This window comes from Coptis chinensis, chromosome 2 (assembly GCF_015680905.1).
Source record: "Coptis chinensis isolate HL-2020 chromosome 2, ASM1568090v1, whole genome shotgun sequence".
In the NCBI taxonomy this organism is placed as follows: Eukaryota; Viridiplantae; Streptophyta; class Magnoliopsida; order Ranunculales; family Ranunculaceae; genus Coptis; species Coptis chinensis.
In genome coordinates, this window is record NC_141457.1 from 60,317,536 (window position 1) to 60,336,658 (window position 19,123).

The 19,123-nt window shown below is 37.5% G+C and overlaps 1 protein-coding gene and 1 long non-coding RNA gene across 2 annotated transcripts; one reads left to right on the forward strand and one right to left on the reverse strand.

Annotated features, from left to right (window-relative positions):
• The first annotated feature begins 1,409 nt into the window (after positions 1-1,409).
• LOC147516916 (uncharacterized) lies at positions 1,410-18,105 on the forward strand. The gene is made up of 4 exons (XR_015213764.1): positions 1,410-1,699; positions 1,898-1,958; positions 17,884-17,938; positions 18,015-18,105. It is a non-coding gene; the product is annotated as an uncharacterized LOC147516916 (long non-coding RNA).
• LOC147516917 (omega-amidase, chloroplastic-like) lies at positions 4,134-5,970 on the reverse strand. Its single transcript, XM_086595007.1, is given in 8 exon segments — positions 4,134-4,221; positions 4,525-4,607; positions 4,675-4,710; positions 4,713-4,739; positions 4,741-4,767; positions 4,860-4,875; positions 5,048-5,146; positions 5,942-5,970. Coding segments are annotated over 8 exon segments (405 nt in total).
• Positions 18,106-19,123: the final 1,018 nt, after the last annotated feature.

Here is a 19,123-nt window from a genome sequence, read left to right on the forward strand (position 1 = left end):
CAACCCACTTGTTGTTTTGCCAAGCTTGCCGCACCCATAAATTAGATATTTGGAATCCTTTAAGCTGGATGGATCCAGACAGTCTAATCACAAAGTTATTATTGTTTAGCACCTTCACGACCTTTCCAACCCTCCAACAGTGAAGATCAAAAGTTTCTACAGAATCACCAACCACCCACTCCTCTTCCCTTCACTGGTGGCGGATAAGGCCTAACATCTTCATAATTGAGAAGTATACATCTAAGAGTGTATGTATATCTATATCTTCTGAAATGATTATACCAGAAACCAGGATTCACACTACCTCTTCTCTTTTCAACACTTCCACCTCATTTCCTTTTTTGAACTTCATGGTTTCGCTTAAGCTTGATCTTGTTTAGTGGCAAATAAATCTGAACTAGCTTGTCCGTGCATACGCACCAGCTATTTTGAAAACATTTAGATTGTTTTTAGAAAATTGAGGCTATCGTTTTAGTTGCTAACACATTTTTATTTTATAACAAATTGTTTTAAATTAAGTTTTAAAAACCCGTTTTTTCAATTGGGAGAGAAATTCTATTTTAATAGGAGAATGATTCCTATTTTAATTAGAGACGCTAGATTTTCCCTTAATTTTCAATAGAGAGGAATTCCCATTTTAATAGGAGAATGATTCCTGCTTTAATTAGAAGTGCTAGAATTCGTTTTAATAGGAGAATAATTCCCATTCTAATAAGAGATGAATTTCCATTGTAAAAAAAGATTTTCATTTTTTAAATAGGAGAGAAATTCTAGTTTTGATGATGTGGAATTTTAATAGAGTTTGAAAAATACCCTCGTGGGAGCTTTAATATTAAGATATAGATTAGAACGAAATTAGTGATATATTGTCATACATATCTACTATATCGTCGATATATCACGATATTTGACAATATATCGAGGATATTTGCAGATTTTGCACTTGAAAATATCTTATGCATATCCTTGATATATTCATATCTTTTGTTGAAATCTTGATATATATCACGATATATCGCGATATTTTGTAGGGGGAATTAGCAATACCCCCCACATTTAAAGATCTCTTTTGCGATACCCACCACATTTGAAGATCATTTGCGATACCCCCCACATTTGCAACTTCCGTCAGTCAACAGTTAGTTGCACTACTACAAAAATGCAATAAGATAGCGTTTATTTAATAGCACTTATAAAAAAAACGCTATGCTTTTATTGGGATAGCATTTACTTATCCAGCGCTATCAAAATTTTACACTGGGCCAACTTACAATTGCGTTTGGATGAATAGCGCTACATAATTGATTGCATTTTGGGCCAACTGCTATCTTCTATTGCCAGAGGGGCCCAATTTAAGCCCGCTAAAAATGAAAATCCCAATTTTTAGCTCGCGCCCTTCTTTTTTTACTTAATTTTCCTCTTTCTGAATTAATAACTAAAAAGGAAAACAGCCACCACTGTTTTCTCTCTAACCCAAACCCTCCAATCACCGACCACCACCTAATCAAAATTGTTTTCTTTCTAATCCAAAACCGTATGTAACCAACTCCAATCACCCCCACCACCACATTTATCTCCACCGACCCATCAATTCATTCCTTCTCTTCATCTCAAAACAAAGCCAAAAAGTTTTATCGGATAAACCAATCATCAAAAGTCTGAGAAAAGGTTGCAAAAAAAGCTAAAAACAGATTATAATGTACGTACTCATCTTCTCCTTCATAAAAAAAAAACCCCATGTTTTCATTTCCATCTTTATTTTTAACAAATAAAAATTCTGTCTTTTGTTAAAGTTTTTGAATTTTAGTTCCATTTTAGTCTTAGTTATTTTGTCTTTATTTCAATTTTACTTCAATTGTTTTTGTTTTTCTTTCTTGTTTGTGTACCGGGTGTTCAGGTGAATTGAGTTTGAAGAAATTAAGCCAAACAACGTGAACATCTCAAGCCTGAATATTTTGGTAAGTTCATCAAATTCATTGATTCTAAAATTATATGTTATTGTACAAAGTCAAACTCCAACTTAGTCGTCTGATGATTATTTGTGAATTTGGGTTTTGTGTTATATGAAGTGTTAAATTGCTTTAGTGAATTATGAAGTGTGGTGTTTGTTATTGGTTCGTATATTTGATATTTTTAATTAATCATGAATTGGCACTACAAAAGAAACGATTTTACCCGACTGACTATAACAGTCGCCATAGGTTAATGACGCAAGACCGTCGGAAAATGCTCGATCGGCATAGGCTTCTGGGGGTTCAAATTAGTTAGAATAGGCTGTCGGCATTGATAACCTTTGCCGACGAACATTCCAATAGTTTTAGACACTACACTAGAACAATTGAAAAAAGACATCAAAGAGCCGTTGTTTTTTCAAAAAAACGGCACTTTAAAGTGTCGGATGGTGACCCGTTTTTTTAGCAATCGTTTTTTTTTTTATTTCACACTAAAGGTGCGTCCGTTTATCAAATTTTCAATTTTTTTTTAAAAGCGTTGAATGAGCTAAAAGAAGCCCAGTCTATAGAGAGGAAACCAAACAAAATGGACATTTCTTCCTAAACAGACCCATCTTCATACAACAATAACAACAGAAGCCAAATATAAGTAAATTCAAATTCTTTTCCATTTCCACACCTACTAAATAATACAGTCATACCACTCAACAAAATTCTAAACTTAAAATTTCAATTCATACACTATTACAATGATCTAAATTGTACAAAAATCTAAATACTCCAAAAATCTCATGTAGAGAACTTTCACTTTAACTTCTGATGAGTAAATATTCGAAAAGAAAAGTATGTAGTACCAAAGTCACCATGGCACCATCTCAAGCTCCAGAGGGATGTGGTCCTGATCCTGATGGTATAGCTTAGTAAAGTAGAACAGAAAAAAGAATTAATTCATTTTCGGAAGGCAATCGAGGGACAAACTTTTAGGATCTCGCATAAGAGTCATATACAGATGTAGTGGATTCGTGATGGATGCATAGGAGTCTCACTTCCCATACCATAACGTGGTGTCTCACTGTTGAAACGGAAAAGGTCAGAAAGCTCAACAAACAAACCAACTTTTAAGAAACAGATAACTGACAACCAATTACATATTATTACCGATATGGAGTTGAAACAACAATATTATCCCTAATATTTTTGAAAATGTTGCCACGTGAAACTTTGTAGAGGTTTTTAAGGAAAAAGGGGGACTAAGCAGCTCAAAAAATTGAAAGCAACAAATTACTGTGGAATTCTAAATGAAAAAAAGAAGAATGAACAATACCAAATGGCCCTATTATCTCAGCAGTGATAAAAAATAACCATATAGTAGCCACAAATTATCGAAGTTCGAAGGTATAGAATTGTTCAGCTGCCATAATGACTACAGAACTATTGTTATACGCTTTGAGGATGACAAATGTTGCAGCTAAAGTATGAAATCAAGTTAGAGAACCATCACAAAAAATGTAACTTAAAATGAACAGATAGTGAAACCTGTATACAATGCACTTGAAAGCATATATGCAACAGAGTTTCAAAGGAAAGTAAGAGGGTTATGATTATCTAAATAGGCCATCCGAATTGCGTCTGTATTATTGTCTTTATGTGTGTAATATGCAGGAAATGCATGACAAATACATTAACAAAGACATCAGATTTGTCATTTTTAACATATCAAAATGAGGTGGCAGATCTCTACACTACATTACTACTACTAAAACTACCCACTAGATGTACAACTACAGATGGGTACCGTTTATTTCCATTAGCCACAAGGACTGCGAAATCCATCTATGGGAAATTAGATAAAGATTAATTAGCTCTTTGTTAGAGCCAAACACAACAGCTGGATAAAGTTCCTTGGGTACCAAAACAGTGAAGGAAATCAAGACTAGAGAGTAAAAAGGCCAACTATGTGCAAAATCCACCACACGAGGCTAGGGGGATAACTACAATTATTTATAGCCTGATATGAAAATGAAAAAATAGATTAAATTTAGATACTGCATTCGGGATTTATGCTACTTCTACAAGAATTTATAATGGACATTTCACTGTAAACATTAAGGAAACAAAAAAAAGAATATGTCAAAAGCTCTATAAACCTGATTGTGGTGAACTTAAGAGAAGTGGACAACATTATGAAACCGCCCCATTGTTCATTTCCTGGATGTCAACAAATTTGAATATGTCACTCCGTTTCTGTTTCTCAAGGGGAAGGTTCTCCCTGTGCACATTCAATACAATTAATAGGAGACGGAGAGAGTTTAAATATCTAAACATTCTTCAGACTTTTGTACTAGGCAAGGTGAAGGGAGAAAAGAAATTACAGCTGTTATACAATTCGAAAGTGTAGGACTTCGTCATTTAACATATTTGAAAGTTGAATCACATTAAAAAAAGGGAGATCAAGATGTTGGGAAGTGTTTTTACAATGACTTGGCAATAAAATTGGTCGATGGGATTGAATCTGGCATAAGCAAAACCAACCTCACCTAATATCCTTCTGCTTTTCAGTATGAAGAAGTACCTTTGCAATGGAATCATGGAATAATTGACCTCAGCAATAACAGTTGTCTCCTCATGACCTATAGTTTCAATTATCTCACCAAACTGCAAAGTAAAAGAAAAGCTCATGTTGGTGACTATCATTAAAACACCTAACACTTCGATTAAAGACGCGTCTTCTTGGTCCAACAAGTGTTGAATGACCCCAAAAATCATGTAAGAGCCACTAGAGTCTCGAAGTTGGTGAGCAAGTTGCCACAAACAACTGCCAACAAAATAAAAAAGAATAGATACAAAATTCACAAACCCATTTTCAATCTCAGAAATATATAACGGAGAATTATATTTGAAAAACACCTGATTATCAGTTGCCCTGGAAATAGAATGGGAAAGAAAAGATCAGTAAATGAACACGAAGGTATGTTGTATCATGAAGGAACTATAATCATGGTATTGCATAAGGGACAAGCTTAATCTGGGCAGATAGAATCAATCATATAACAGGCTCGATGATGACAAGAATATGACTCATGACATACTCTTGCCTTGCTCTCTGTACTAGCTCCCACAGTGCTTCACCAATACTCATGTTGAATGCTCCTGGATAGCAAATAAGATGAGCACCTAGTATCCAGTCATAGTAACTTTAATATTAGCAAGCAAGCAGAACATTTAACAGAGAAAAGGTCTACGTTTATAATGTGAGAGTTTTAAGACGAGAATAAAATATGATGATAATAATAATGACGATGATGATAATAAAAACGAAAACATACAATTAGAAGACCACTAGCACCAGAGAGCCAAGTTTGCACTAAATGAAGAACACTTCTCTCAACCAAAAGTTTGTATTACTACAAAAGGTCAAAACCAATCTTGCGAAAAGAGAAACTATCCAACACAAAATAGAACCAGTTAAAGCCTAACCACATTAAGCATCACTAACTAGATGCTGCAAAAATAGTTCTGACTTGCTGTAAACGATTTTGGTGAATGACATATATGGAAGCACACACCAGTAAAACAAAGGTTAGAAGATGTCCAATTCATCAGCTTGGCCTAATTGTCCTGAGATCATGGTATTATGCATCTTCCAGAGGTCGACTAAACATCAGATATATATTGGTCACAGACCAAGCGGTCCAGGCCAGTATCACCATAAGTGGATGCAAAGTATCATAATGAAGTTTCTTCTGCTAATTCCTACATATATAATAAGTACCTGTATCCACAACAGTAGGTCTATCACCAGAAGTGAAGTTGTTAGATTCCTTGAAGGAACTATCTACAGGTGCGTTGATGTCAAACAGATGCACGTGCAGATCATCAAAAATGAAAATGTCTAAAATTCATCAAACTACATGCCCTAGTTATCAAAGGGCCTAAATGGCACCATGGTAACATAATTTAAGCTGACTTATCGAAATTAATTCAAATACCTTCCTGTGCTCAGCCAGTAGTTCTCCATCTGTTCCAAATATACAGTTGGTATTATACAACCTCCCACCACACTGTTTAGGTGTAGATCCACCAACTATAGTGATCCCTTTATTATGTGCAACTTCCGATAGCATCTTGAATGATGGTGATGCATTTTTGTCCCTAAAATCCTCGGTAAAACTTAAGAAATTATCACTTGCTTAAGAACAGTTCCACATTTCCTACATTTTAAACTCCCACATGAAGCAATGTAGAAAACTACCATGCATATGTAAATACTAAATACTCTTGTGAATCACACATTAGTTTGCTGCTTGGTATTTGGAAGAGATATGCCTACCGTTAACAACTCTCGTAGAACCGTCAGGTACCCATTGAGATTGCCCGATAGATGGTCAGATTATACCCGAAGGACATAATGTGTTGGGAACTTCCTACAGACGGAATCCGTCGGGTATTCTTTATGGCCTTGGTCGGGTAAACTCGTTTTTTTGGTAGTGTGGGGTGTTTGTACGTTATGTTGAATTATTTGTAATTAGTGAATTATGAATTGGGGTTATGTAATTTTATGCCAAAATTGTTAGTAATTAGAGAACACGCTGAAACATGCATAATTAAGCTAGTTTATATATATTTTTTTTTTCTTGAGAAAAGGAATAAAAAATTTCATCATTTGGTCGTGTCTGCATGTTTATTGCTCGTCTCTATTGCCAATAATTTATAGCCTATACGAATGATTACTGAATTTCAATTTTTTCAGTTTTTTATTGTACCTTTTTATTTTGATTGTAGTAAGGTTTATGTAGTTGTCATGGTGGCCTTTAGTGAGCGATTTTAAACACTAAGGGCATTTTCGTCTTTTAACCAAAAAATTAGATGAAAGAAGACAAAACGAGTGAGAATGAGAGCGGGATTCTGAAAACACCAAGCAAGATTTCAAATAGAGATGAGGATGAGGAAGCAGACAAATTAGAATCTGAGTTTGAGAGGGTTAATGGGAAGGGATCTCTTAAGGGGTTGCTGCAAAGAAGAATGATAAGGATTCATGAAGAAGTTCTTCTACAGCGAGAGGATGAAGATGATACAGAGGGGACAATATCTATGGAAGGAAACTCAGGTAAGACCGTTGTAGTTGATACAGAGAAGAGAGGAGATGAATGGGATCGCCATGAAAAAAGTACCTTAGAAACGAAGAATCTTAGATCCATAAATGTCGGATATGAAAAAACGACTTACATAAGGTCTGAAACACCTCTGGCAATGATCAATTATACTGAAACACCTCTGGTTTCGATGGAGTCAGGGCAACCGCAGGAGCATGCTAGGGTCGTGAACAAACAAGGAGAACTCAGGATTCATCATCTGGGATCCACCATCATAGAAGACATAACTCGAGTTAATAAGAATGATGCCACAACTGCTGGAAATGAGTGTGATAAGGACGGGGTTTCAGCAAGTGACAATGGTGGAAAAAAGAGCTCATGGGTGGATATCCTAGGACGTGAGTCTATTGGGAAAGATAAGCTGGAGTACGTGCAACCTACACTAGTGAATGGGAAGCCTGTACTCCATGTTAAATCGTCGCAGTTCATGAATATAAACAAAAAATATGAGAGACTGATTGTGGGGAGTTTTGTGGGAAGGCGGTTGGGTTTTAACTTTGTAAAGGAAATAGTTCAGCGAATATGGAAGGTTAAGAGTTTCACTATGAGGACATATGGGGAATGTATGTTTACATTTGAATTTGGGAAAGAAGAGGATAGAAGCACAGTGCTGGACATAGGATCGTTCCACATTGCCAGCCAGCTGTTTGTAGTAAGGCCGTGGAAGGCTTTTATTGAGGCAGAAGCAGATGAAATCATGACAATTCCAATATGGGTCATTATGAAGAAATTTCCAATGGAATTATGGAACAAGGATGGGTTTAGTAAAGTGGCAAGTGTCATTGGGACGCCATTGTTTGTTGATAGGTTAACTGAATCAATGACACGGACTTCTTATGCGAGAGTATGCGTAGAGATAGATACGGAGTGTACCTATCCAGAGGGATTACCAATTATAGTGGATTAGAAACGAATGTTCACCATACCGTTTGAGTATAACTGGAAGCCTCAAAGGTGTGCTAAGTGCAAAGTTTTCGGTCATACAGAGTTGAAATGTCCAAAGCAAGTTAAGCAAGAACAGGGAGCGTAAGCAAGGGTCCAGTTACGAAAAGAAGGCAATAAAACTAAGGAACCTAAAGGGAAAGCAATCCAACAAGAAGAAGTGACAAATTATGAGACGAGAAAACACAAGAGCAAATGATACAAGGAGCACATCTTTAATTATCGAACTGGAAATCAAGAGGGAGTAAAGGGCACCGAGGGAGAAGAATTACGCTGAATAGAGGCGGTGCATGAAAGAGAGGCAGCACAAGTAGTAGAAGAGGGGAAGAAAAAAGATAAAGAGGAGAAATGGCGTGACGCCAAAAAGAGGAACACTTGCGCACCAAAAAGTTGTACAAGAGGTGATGACACACAATGTGGTGGTAGTGAGAGAAGGAGAGACTGTAGAGAAGGAGAGGAGAAGGAAGTCTGCGAACAAAAAGTAAAAACAGAAATGAGATGAGCACAGATGGCCGAATAGGGACAGAGGTGAAAAACAAGTATGAGAAAACAAGGACTAGAAGGGGTATCGAAGATGAGCAAGAATACTCAGATTCCAAGTTATGGGAAATCTAACTTAGTGGTTGCGAAGTACGATCACTCTAATCCTAAAAGGAATATTAAATGATTGGTATAGGATGTTGGAATGTGAGGGGCCTAAACAGAGCTTTTAAGTAGTTTGAGGTGGAAGACATGATAAGACAGAAACAATTGAGTGTGTTTGGACTGATTGAAACGAAAGTGAAGCAAGCAAAGATGCAAGAAGTCATTAACTGCTGGCACAGAATGGATGGATGGTGGAACATAACTATGAGTATAGTGCAAAGGGAATGATATGGTGTCACTGGAACCCACGTAGTGTAACTTGAAAATTATAGAAAAGGTGAACAGAGTATAACTATGGATGCCGAATGATGAATGGGAAATTGTTCGTAATAACATTGGTTTATGGTTCTAATGATAGAGATAAGAGAAGAGAGCTATGGAGGAGTTTGATTCAGGTATCGTACATAGTACGAAAACCATGGGTTGTAATAGGAGATTTTAACTTCAAGATTGAATGGGCAAGAAAGAGTAGGAGGGACGGAGACAAGACCGTGATCACTTCCAAGATTTGGTCAGTGTAACAATGGTCGGGTTAGTCAACTTGAAATATTCGGGGAACTTCCTAACATGGAGTAATAAGCGCATGTGAGGCTATGGAGGAAACTAGATAGAGTCATGGTCAATGCAGAGTGGATAAATGAGTTTGGAGATCTGAAAGCAACTTTTAAAACCCGGAGCAACATCTGATCATTCATCAATGGTGGTGGAAATGATAAAAACAAAAGGGCAATGTAAAAAGTCATTTCGATTTTTCAACTACTGGATTGATGAGGAGGGGTTTTTTTGAGGTGGTTCAGGATGCATGGGGGGTGTCAGTGGTAGGAAATCCAATGTACACCTTCACAAAAAAGCTAAAGAACGTCAAGAATGCTTTAATCAGCTGGAACAGAGAAAAAGGAAAGGCATGCACAACGAAAATAGAAGCGGAAAAAGAACTAGAAGAAGTACAAAATCAGCTACAGAACCAACCATTGGATCAACAGCTCATCACACAGGAGAGAGTGATAACAAGAAAGTACGTCAAAGCTGTTATAGAGGAGGAGAACGAGTGTAAACAAAAATCAAGGGATCAGGTAGTAACTCTTGGAGACGGCAACACAAAGTATTTTTTTAACTCAGTAAAAGTGAGAAGGATGACAAACAAGATTAACTACCTAAGAGATGGGAATGGGAAGATTCTGGAAGAGATAGAGAGTATAAGGGCAGAATGTGTGAAGTTTTATACTGACCTATACAGCCCGGATCAGATGGAAGAAATGGATTTCAGTATGCTAGAGGAAATTCAGGTAGAACAGCTGGATCAAAATACTCAAGAGGAGCTGATAAAGGAGGTCACTATAGATGAAATTATTGAATGTCTATCAGGTATAAGTGACAAAGCACCAGGGAGTGATGGGTTCTCTTCATTATTCTTCAAGGCTACATGGAGGATTATAGGCAATGAGTTTGTGAAAGCTGTGAAGAATTTTTTCAGATCAGGCATGATGTTGCAGGAGGTGAATACAACATGTATTACCTTGATTCCTAAGATACCAAAGCCTACCTCGTTGGGGGATTACAGGCCCATTGCATGTTGCAATGTGATATACAAATGCATTACAAAGATCATGACACGCAGAATGAAACTATTCATGGCTCAGGTGATATCTCTTAATCAGTCAGCATTCATTTCTGGAAGAAGTATCCATGATAATATACTGCTTTCGCATGAGCTACTACACAATTACCATAGGAATCATGGCCCACCTAGATGTGCTGCTAAGATTGATCTAAGGGAGGCATATGATACTGTAAGATGGGAGGCTGTTACGTTTGCTTTAACGAGAATTGGAGTCCCCTTACAGTTTGTACAGTGGATTCAAAAATGCATAGAAACACCGAGATACAGCATTATGATAAATGGAACGCCTTTCGGGTATTTCAAGGGAAAGAGAGGTATCAGGCAAGGGGACCCAATGTCACCTTATTTATTTGTACTAGTCATGGAGTTTTTCACTCAAATGCTAAGACGGAAAGTGGAGGAAGGAGAATATAGGCTTCATTATAAATGCAGGAACCCACTCATCACACATTTATCTTTCGCAGATGATTTAATTGCATTCATGAGTGGAGACTTGGGAACAGTACGAGCTCTGAAGGAAACTCTGAGCAAGTTGAAAAAGTGCTCGGGATTGCAAGTTAACCTATAGAAAAGCAATATGTTCTACTCGGCTATGGATGCGACAAGATGTACACAAGTCGAGAGTATTATTCAGTTCCAAAGAGGAAAGTTGCCGGTGAGATATCTGGGACTACCTTTAATAACGACAAGATTAAAGAATACTGATTGTGTGGCCTTGATAGAAAAGGTAAGGACCAAAATACAAGCATGGAAAGGACGCGCACTGTCGTATGCGGGGAGACTTCAGTTGTTAAAGGCAATACTGAACAACATGAGTATATACTGGACGTCCTCTTTTGTGTTGCCACAACAAACAATTGACACCATAAATCAAATGTGCAGAAACTTCTTGTGGTCGAGGCCTGAATGCGCTACATCCCATGCACTTATTAGTTAGGATAGTTTGTGTTTCCTGTATGAAGAAGGGGTTCTTGGGATTCGGAACCTCAGCACATCCAATATGGCAGCGAACCTAAAACATATTTGGAACCTAGTGAGTGGGAAGGAGACGCTATGGGTAAAATGGGTTAAGCTGAACCTGATCAAGGGCATAAACTTTTGGCAGTTACAGATACCAAATGATTGTTCATGGGTTTGGCGCCATATTTTGAAAAACAGGAAAGATGCGAAACACATTGCTCAGCACCAGATCAGAGATGGAAGGGATACCAAGTTTTGGTTGGATCCATGGCATCCGATGGGCATATTGAAAGAGTTTTTTCCACTATCTCTTCTTTATGATTCAACCTGTAATCTAAACGCACCAGTCGCAAACTTGATTGAAAATGGGCGCTGGAATACACCATGGTATATTCGAGTCCACATGCCAGACATTATTAATGAAATGGAAGAAGGGGTTAAGGTGGGCAGAGATAAGGACATAATCATCTGGAATGCATCAGATAAGGGGGAGTACACACTCAGAGACACATATGAGAGTGTAAGAGAGACAAAGAGACCAAATACATGGCATAGCATCATCTGGTTTCCCAACAGAATTTCGAGGCACTCGTTTACAGTTTGGCTAACTCTGAGTGAAGGATTAAAGACTCTAGAAAAGATGAAGGAGTGGAATATAGTACAAGATGATAATTGTGTTATCTGTGGGAGAGAAACAGAGACAGTAAGACACTTATTCTTTGATTGTAACTACTCAAAGTTTATATGGCAATATGTACTCAAGTTTGCGAGGTTATCAAAGGGCTTAGAGTCGCTTCATGGCAACCGGAAATCGCATGGGTACAACAGGTGGCAAAGGGAAAAGGCTATAAGCAAGACGCAGTTCGGTTATTGTTTACTTGGCTTCATATACAAAGTGTGGCAAGAGCGAAATCGAGAATTTTTTCAAAGAAAAAGAAAAAGTGGCGAGCATGTGGGGAATGAGATCATAAGGGATGTAAGGACCAAGCTACCACCTCAAAACTGAAATGGAGGAGGGCCCGAGCGGAACATCTTCATGGAAAGATGGAACATTCAAGTGGGAACGAGGAAAAAAAGGTAAAGAACTGCTGTTGGGAGAGAGCCGGAGCAGCATATACAACTTGAATAATGGATGGCACACTCAAAGGAAGTCAAGGAGGATGGGTAGCAGTGTTTCGAGATGTGAATGGGGTTGTGGTTCCAAAGCAGCACATGTAAAAGCGGACTATGATTCAATAGACTTGATTGAATTGCAAGGGATTGAACAAGGGCTTGAGACTTGGATTGCGAAAAGGTTATCAAAGAATGAGGGCAAAACAGACTTCGACTTGTGTAACGTACTTACATAAAGAATGAAGGGCAGCACCCTTGGTGGGCACATCACATGATGAAAGAGATACATGACATGATAGAACAGCTAGAAGATTTTTCCATTATGCATGTATTTAGAGAAACAAATAAACTAGCAGATATACTAGCATCTACCATACCTACTGTTAGTTATATAGAATTTAATCTTAGTTCTTTTTCAAAGGATGTAAAAAAGATTATATATGATGATGCCATGGGCAAAGAATATGTAAGAATGTAACCGAGCTATGATTTTATTATGAATAAAAAAGGGGTAAGGGACCTCTCAAAAACCCTGCTTGCCGTTCAAAAAAAAATTGGTTGTACTAATAACTAGTACTATTGGTGGTTCATGTTTACTTAATCTATGGTTCAATTGTTGCTGGTTCAAGTTTTGATCGTTGATTTATGTGATAATGTGTTCTAGTTTTAGCAATGTAGTTTAGTGTGCTGATGTAGTTGTAGGTTAAATAACTATGGAAGTGGTTTAGCAACTTAACTCTTTTGCTTATGCCAGATCAGATTTGAAGTTAGGAAGTGGTACCATAATGATGGATAAAGCTTGGGTCCATTGGCAGAGGTTCTGAAAAGAAGTCCTTATATTGCCTTCCATAAAATTTGGCATATATTTACCACATTTAGTAATTTCTTTTTTGTTTTTCTTCTATGTTGTTTGGTTTTGTTTTGTTTTTTTTTTTATAGAAATGAAGTAGAGTATAGAAAAGCGGCTGAGAACTTTGTGGAACTGCTAAAACTAGAACCGAGAAAAAAGAAATTGAGATGTCCTTGCAAAGTATGTCGAATTTTCGCCGTGGAGATGATAATAAGGTCGTCGAACACTTGGTGATAAATGGTATGGATATGACGATACTACTTGGTTTTGGCACGGGGAGCCACTAGATGCAAAGTCTGTAATCTGGTATAGAAACCACAGAGACACATGAATTATGTGAAGCTGCATTTGAGCATGACGATTCTTCGAACCGGGGATTACCAAGAGAGAATGGGTGCCGAGTTTGAAGAAGGTTCTTTGAAAATGCTGAAATCCCTCTATATCCAGGTTGCACCAAATACACAAAGTTGGCAGCAACAGTTGTCTTGTACAAGCTTAAAATTACGCATGATGTTTCAGATAGTTTTTTTGATGGGCTTCTAAGGGTATTGCAAGATATGTTACCAGCAATGGGGAACACAATTCGACTCCATATACTCGGCGAGACTTCGTTAATCAAAGAGTTTCAACTCGAAGAGAAAAAGATACACGCTTGTGTTAACGATTGCTATCTTTTTAGGGATGAGAAAATTGACGAGTGTCCAAAATGCAATTCTTCGCGATGGTTTGTGGATGAGAAGACCAATGAGATTAAGAAAGGTGTTCCTGCAAAGGTGTTAAGGTATTTTCCTATAATACCAAGGTTTAAAAGAATGTTTCAATTGCCAAAGTTGGCTGAACATTTAAGGTGGCATCACAACAACAAGAGTACAGATGGTAACAGGCGACACCCAGTAGATTCTGAGGCATGGCAAGAAGTTGACAAGAAATGGCCATTGTTCTCAGTAGAGCCACACAACCTTAGACTTGGTCTTGCTGCTGATAGATTTAACCAATTTAGTAATCTTAGTTCAACGCATAGTTGCTGGCCAGTCCTGTTGTGTACATACAATCTCCCGTCATGGCTATGCATGAGAAAGGAACATTTGATGCTAGCATTATTGATTCCTAGAAAAAAGCAACCTGGAAATGAAATCGACGTATATCTACAACCACTTATCGATGATTTAATGGAGTTGTGGAATAAAGGAGTGGAGGTTTATGATGCATTTACTAAGACCATCTTCAACCTAAAGGCAGTACTAATGTGGACTGTGAATGATTTTCCCGCCCTTGGGAACTTAGCCGGTTGCACAACAAAGGGTCAAACTGCATGCCCTACTTGTGGTGTTAATACAAATTCAATGTGGTTGCCCTTTAGCGGTAAAACAGTTTATATGGATCATAGATGTTTCCACCCGCCAAATCACTCATTTTGAAAGAAAAGAAGATGGTTCAATGGAAAGCATGAATATCGGGAGAAACCTAAAGTTATGTCTGGTTCAGAAATTAAGGTTGTGGTGGACAAAATAGAAAATGACTTTGGAAAAGATGAAAACAAAACGAAGAAGAGGAAGAGGGAAGAACATGTTCTAATGTGGAAGAAGAGGTCAATATTTTTTGATTTGCCTTATTGGGAGGTAATGTTTTACACTTTCCACACACACACACACACACACATATATATATATATATATATATATATATGTGTGTGTGTGTGTGTGTGTGTGTGTGTGTGTGTGTGTGTGTGTGTGTGTATATATATATGTGTGTGTGTGTGTGGAAATATATATATATATATATATATATATTATTATTTTTTTTTTTTTTTTTTGAAGTAATTATCTAGAAGCCTAGGTTGACCGCTCTGAACTCTATGCCCTAAGATATCTATAACAACCCTGTCACTACATACCATCCATGCTAGTGCTGAAAATCTAGAATGTACCATTGTAGAATTGTACTTGTCAATTAAATGAAGTGTTCAAACCTCTACTCCATACTACCTGAGGTTGGACCAAACCCAAGTATGCTCTAAGTTATGTGCCTGGGGCAGTATATTTTTAACAAGACCCCTGCTGAATTACTAAAGGCCTTAGGAGTTTTAAATAATTTTAAGATACATTGCGACACTGTTTGATACTATTTAGGTGGAATCTGACTCGACTAGTGTGGAAATGGTCTAAGGGGAGTAAGGGCCACAGGCTATGCTAATGGGCAGATTCAGTTCACTAAAATGAACTGATATTTTGGCCTAACTAGAAATGTATGACCTTATGACGCTTGCATTATCATGAACACTGATTATCCTTCCTAAAATGTAATGTACTGTACTGCCCCCTACATACCCTCTAGAATGTACTTGCTTGCCCCCCCATTGTACCCTCTAGAGTGTACTGCATGCCCCCATACTCAGTGGTCCTCCACCCTCTTAGATACCCTAGGTAAGCCAACTTTATTTTTTTTTAGCAATATTATTTTTTTTCGAATTTTTCAGTATAATCCTTTGCGTCACAATGTGGACGTAATGCACTAAGAGAAAAATGTGTGCGAAAGTATTATTGCCACATTATTTAATGTGAAGAACAAATCAAAGGACCATCTTAAGTCTCGCCAAGATTTGCAACAATTGGGAATTAGGCATGAATTGCATCCAGAAGTTCGTGGCAATAGAACTTATCTTCCACCGGCACCACACACACTATCGAAAGTTGAAAAAAGGATTTTTTGCAAGAGATTACAAGATTTAAAGCTACCTTATGGCTATAGCTCAAATATCAGGAGAGTTATATCAAGGGATGAGTTCAAGATTTCAGGTCTCAAGTCCTATGATTTCCATGTTTTAATGCAACAATTGTTGTCATTTAGTTAAAGGGCTTCTTCCAAAGAACCGGGACTGCAATTTTTCACTTATGTGCCTTTTACAATGAATTATGCAAAAAAGTCGTAATATCTGAGAGACTAAAAAAAAAGCTCGAGAGAGATGTTGCGAGAGACTTTGTGCATGTTAGAAAGGTTCTTCCCTCCATCCTTCTTTGATATTATGATCCATTTAACAATTCATTTAGCACGAGAAGCACGGCTTGGTGGACCAGTTCATTTGCGTTGGATGTATGCTTTTGAAAGGTGAATTTATACTCATTCATAAAACGTTAATGATTATATTCCACTACTTGTTTCTTATTTACTATTGATGTTATTTCTTGTCTTTAGATACATGAAAGAGTTGAAAGGATATGTCAGAAACTTTGCAAGACCTGAGGGTTCCATTGCAAAGTGCTATCTTGCGGAAGAGGGCATGAGATTTTGTAGTGAATTTATGAAACAGACCGTTGAGATAAGTAATCGCCGAAGTAAAAATGATGGTTTTGCAAGTGATGCAATACTTGATGGCAGGCCGAATTCTAGAGGAGTCTCGATTAGATTAAGTAAAGAAAGATTACATGCTGCCCATCTATATATATGCTGCATTCAATACAAAATTTGTAGTCGAGTTTATATTTTGAGTGAGTATGGTAATAATTATTGAAATTTAGAGTTTTGAAAAGACATACCTTAGTTATCTTTTACCATTTTTCTTTGGTTAGGAAGCACATGTGGATGAGCTACGGAAGCAAAACAAACAACTCTCAAGAAATAGAAATTTGATGTGGAAGAGACATCTAGAAAAGTTTTCTGAATGGCTACGTGAGAAGGTTCAGTTGTGACTTTTGTGTATTTGTGTTACCCTTTTTACATATATGTAGATAATAATCGTGATACTTATGCATGAATTTGGACAGATTGTAGAGGACACTAGTGAGAATATCTCTGAGACATTAAAGTGGATTGCCAATGGACCGAGGAAGCTAGCAATGTCGTATTCTTCATTTATTGTCAAAGGTCAACGTTACCACAAGAAAAGTGCTGAGAAGTCCAACCAAAATAGTGGTGTTTCACTTGAGTCAACAACTATGTGTAGATCTAGTTCAAAGGACAGAAACCAAGTCATGAACAATGTTTCTTACTATGGGGTCATCAAAGATATAATTTTGCTTGACTACATTGGCTTCCAAGTGCCTGTTTTTTTTTTGTGATTGGGCAAATGTTGGAAATGGTGTTAAGGTGGAAGATGGATTTACTTTGGTTAACTTCCATCAAGGACAACGCCAGTTCGAAAAAGAGCCATTCATTTTAGCATCACAAGCGAAGCAGGTCTTTTATTCAAGGGACAACAGTGATTCCAATTGGTATGTTGTATTACAATCCCCACCAAGAGGGCGTCATGACTTGGATATGTATGAGGAGAATGTCGATATATTCTCAGGACCACTAGATGTTTCGAGAATTGACAAGAACATTGATGATGAAGATGGTAGCTATGTTAGAAAGGACTGTGTGAGGGAGACTATGTGTAGTGCATGTACTTTCAAAGAATTTAGTAAAACGTTTTTTGTATTAATATTTTCGGCTATGAGTTCTGGTTGTTTAGTTCTGGTAGTTTTTCCTATTAATATTAGTATCTAATTTGTTTGGCACTTCGGTTGTTTGTTCATCTTAGTATGAGTATTGGTTGTTTGTTTTTATTAATATGTGCTGTGATTTGTTTTTGGTACTCTCTCCTGTCTTGTTCATATCAGTTTTGTGTCTTGATGTTTTCTACCACATTATGCATCGTTGACATTTCAGGATTTTGACAAGGACGTAAAAACACTTCACTTCAAACAAAATGTCGAAAGCGGAGGTAAGACTTTTTGTTGATAATGTTTGTGTATACACATGTTTCTCATTTAACAAAATTTTTGTTGGCATGTTGACAGAGTTCAAAACAAGCTAAGAAAAGGAGACTTAATGAAAGACTAGCTATTGTAGCTACTCTTAGGAATACATCAAATGCTGGGATACGCATATTGTAAAGTCCTGAATTATTATTAAGGGTACTTGTGTAAATTTCATATCAAATTTAGGGTCATTTATGTAAATTGGTCGTCGGGTTTATGTTTCAAACGTACGTAACTGGATGAAACTTAACTCCGACTCATAAGTCACGTTAGGTAAGCGACCATAGGCGAAAATTTGACCAAAAACGGCGGTTAGCGGTTTTCTGCGTGCGAAGCGTCTTGGCGAAGCTGGCACGAGTTAACAGCTTACACGCATGATTGGGTCATCATTATAGCATGCGGTGAGATAGAATATGGAAGATCAAATTTAGCGGGATGAGCCGGAAAAATAATTACGACGAGACGTCAAATTCGTTAGTGGTTAGGAGTCTAAGTAGGGCGTTAAGTCTAATTAGGATATATTGGGCTTGGGCCTAAATATATCGGCCCAAATAGAACCCACGAAATCGCAAAACTGAAAAATCAAAAAAATCGGCCAAACTGAAAATCGCGAAACCCACTTCTTCTTCCCCAATTCGCACCTCTCAAAACCTAAGAGAGAGAAACACGAATTCGCCTAAAATTCCATCGATTCAACCTCAATTCCTCACGCCCAAAACCTTAACAACACTCAACCAAGCATGGGAATTCAAAAAAATTATTGGATTTGCGTCGTGCCGCCGCTGCCAGGTGAGTTAATTTGCTTCAATCGATAGTTTAAACTCATTGCAATGGAATTGATGTGTTACTGAAAATATTGAACGGTGGTGTGGTGTTTCGGCAGTAGCAGCTGGAGAAGCTAGTGAATTTTGAGCGTACCAAGCGAAATCGAAGTGAAAGGTGAGTGATTTTCGCCTCCATCAAATAATTTAAACTCAATGACGATAACCTGTGATATATTGATGAAAACTAAGTGAATTAGGGGTGTATTGATGGTAACTGATTGTATTGGGGGTAGTGAAGGTCGGCAGTAGCAGTTTGGAGGAGCCAGAGTGGAGCGATTTTGGTGGAGCAACAAGCTAGGAGCGATTTTGTTTGCTGACTTGGTA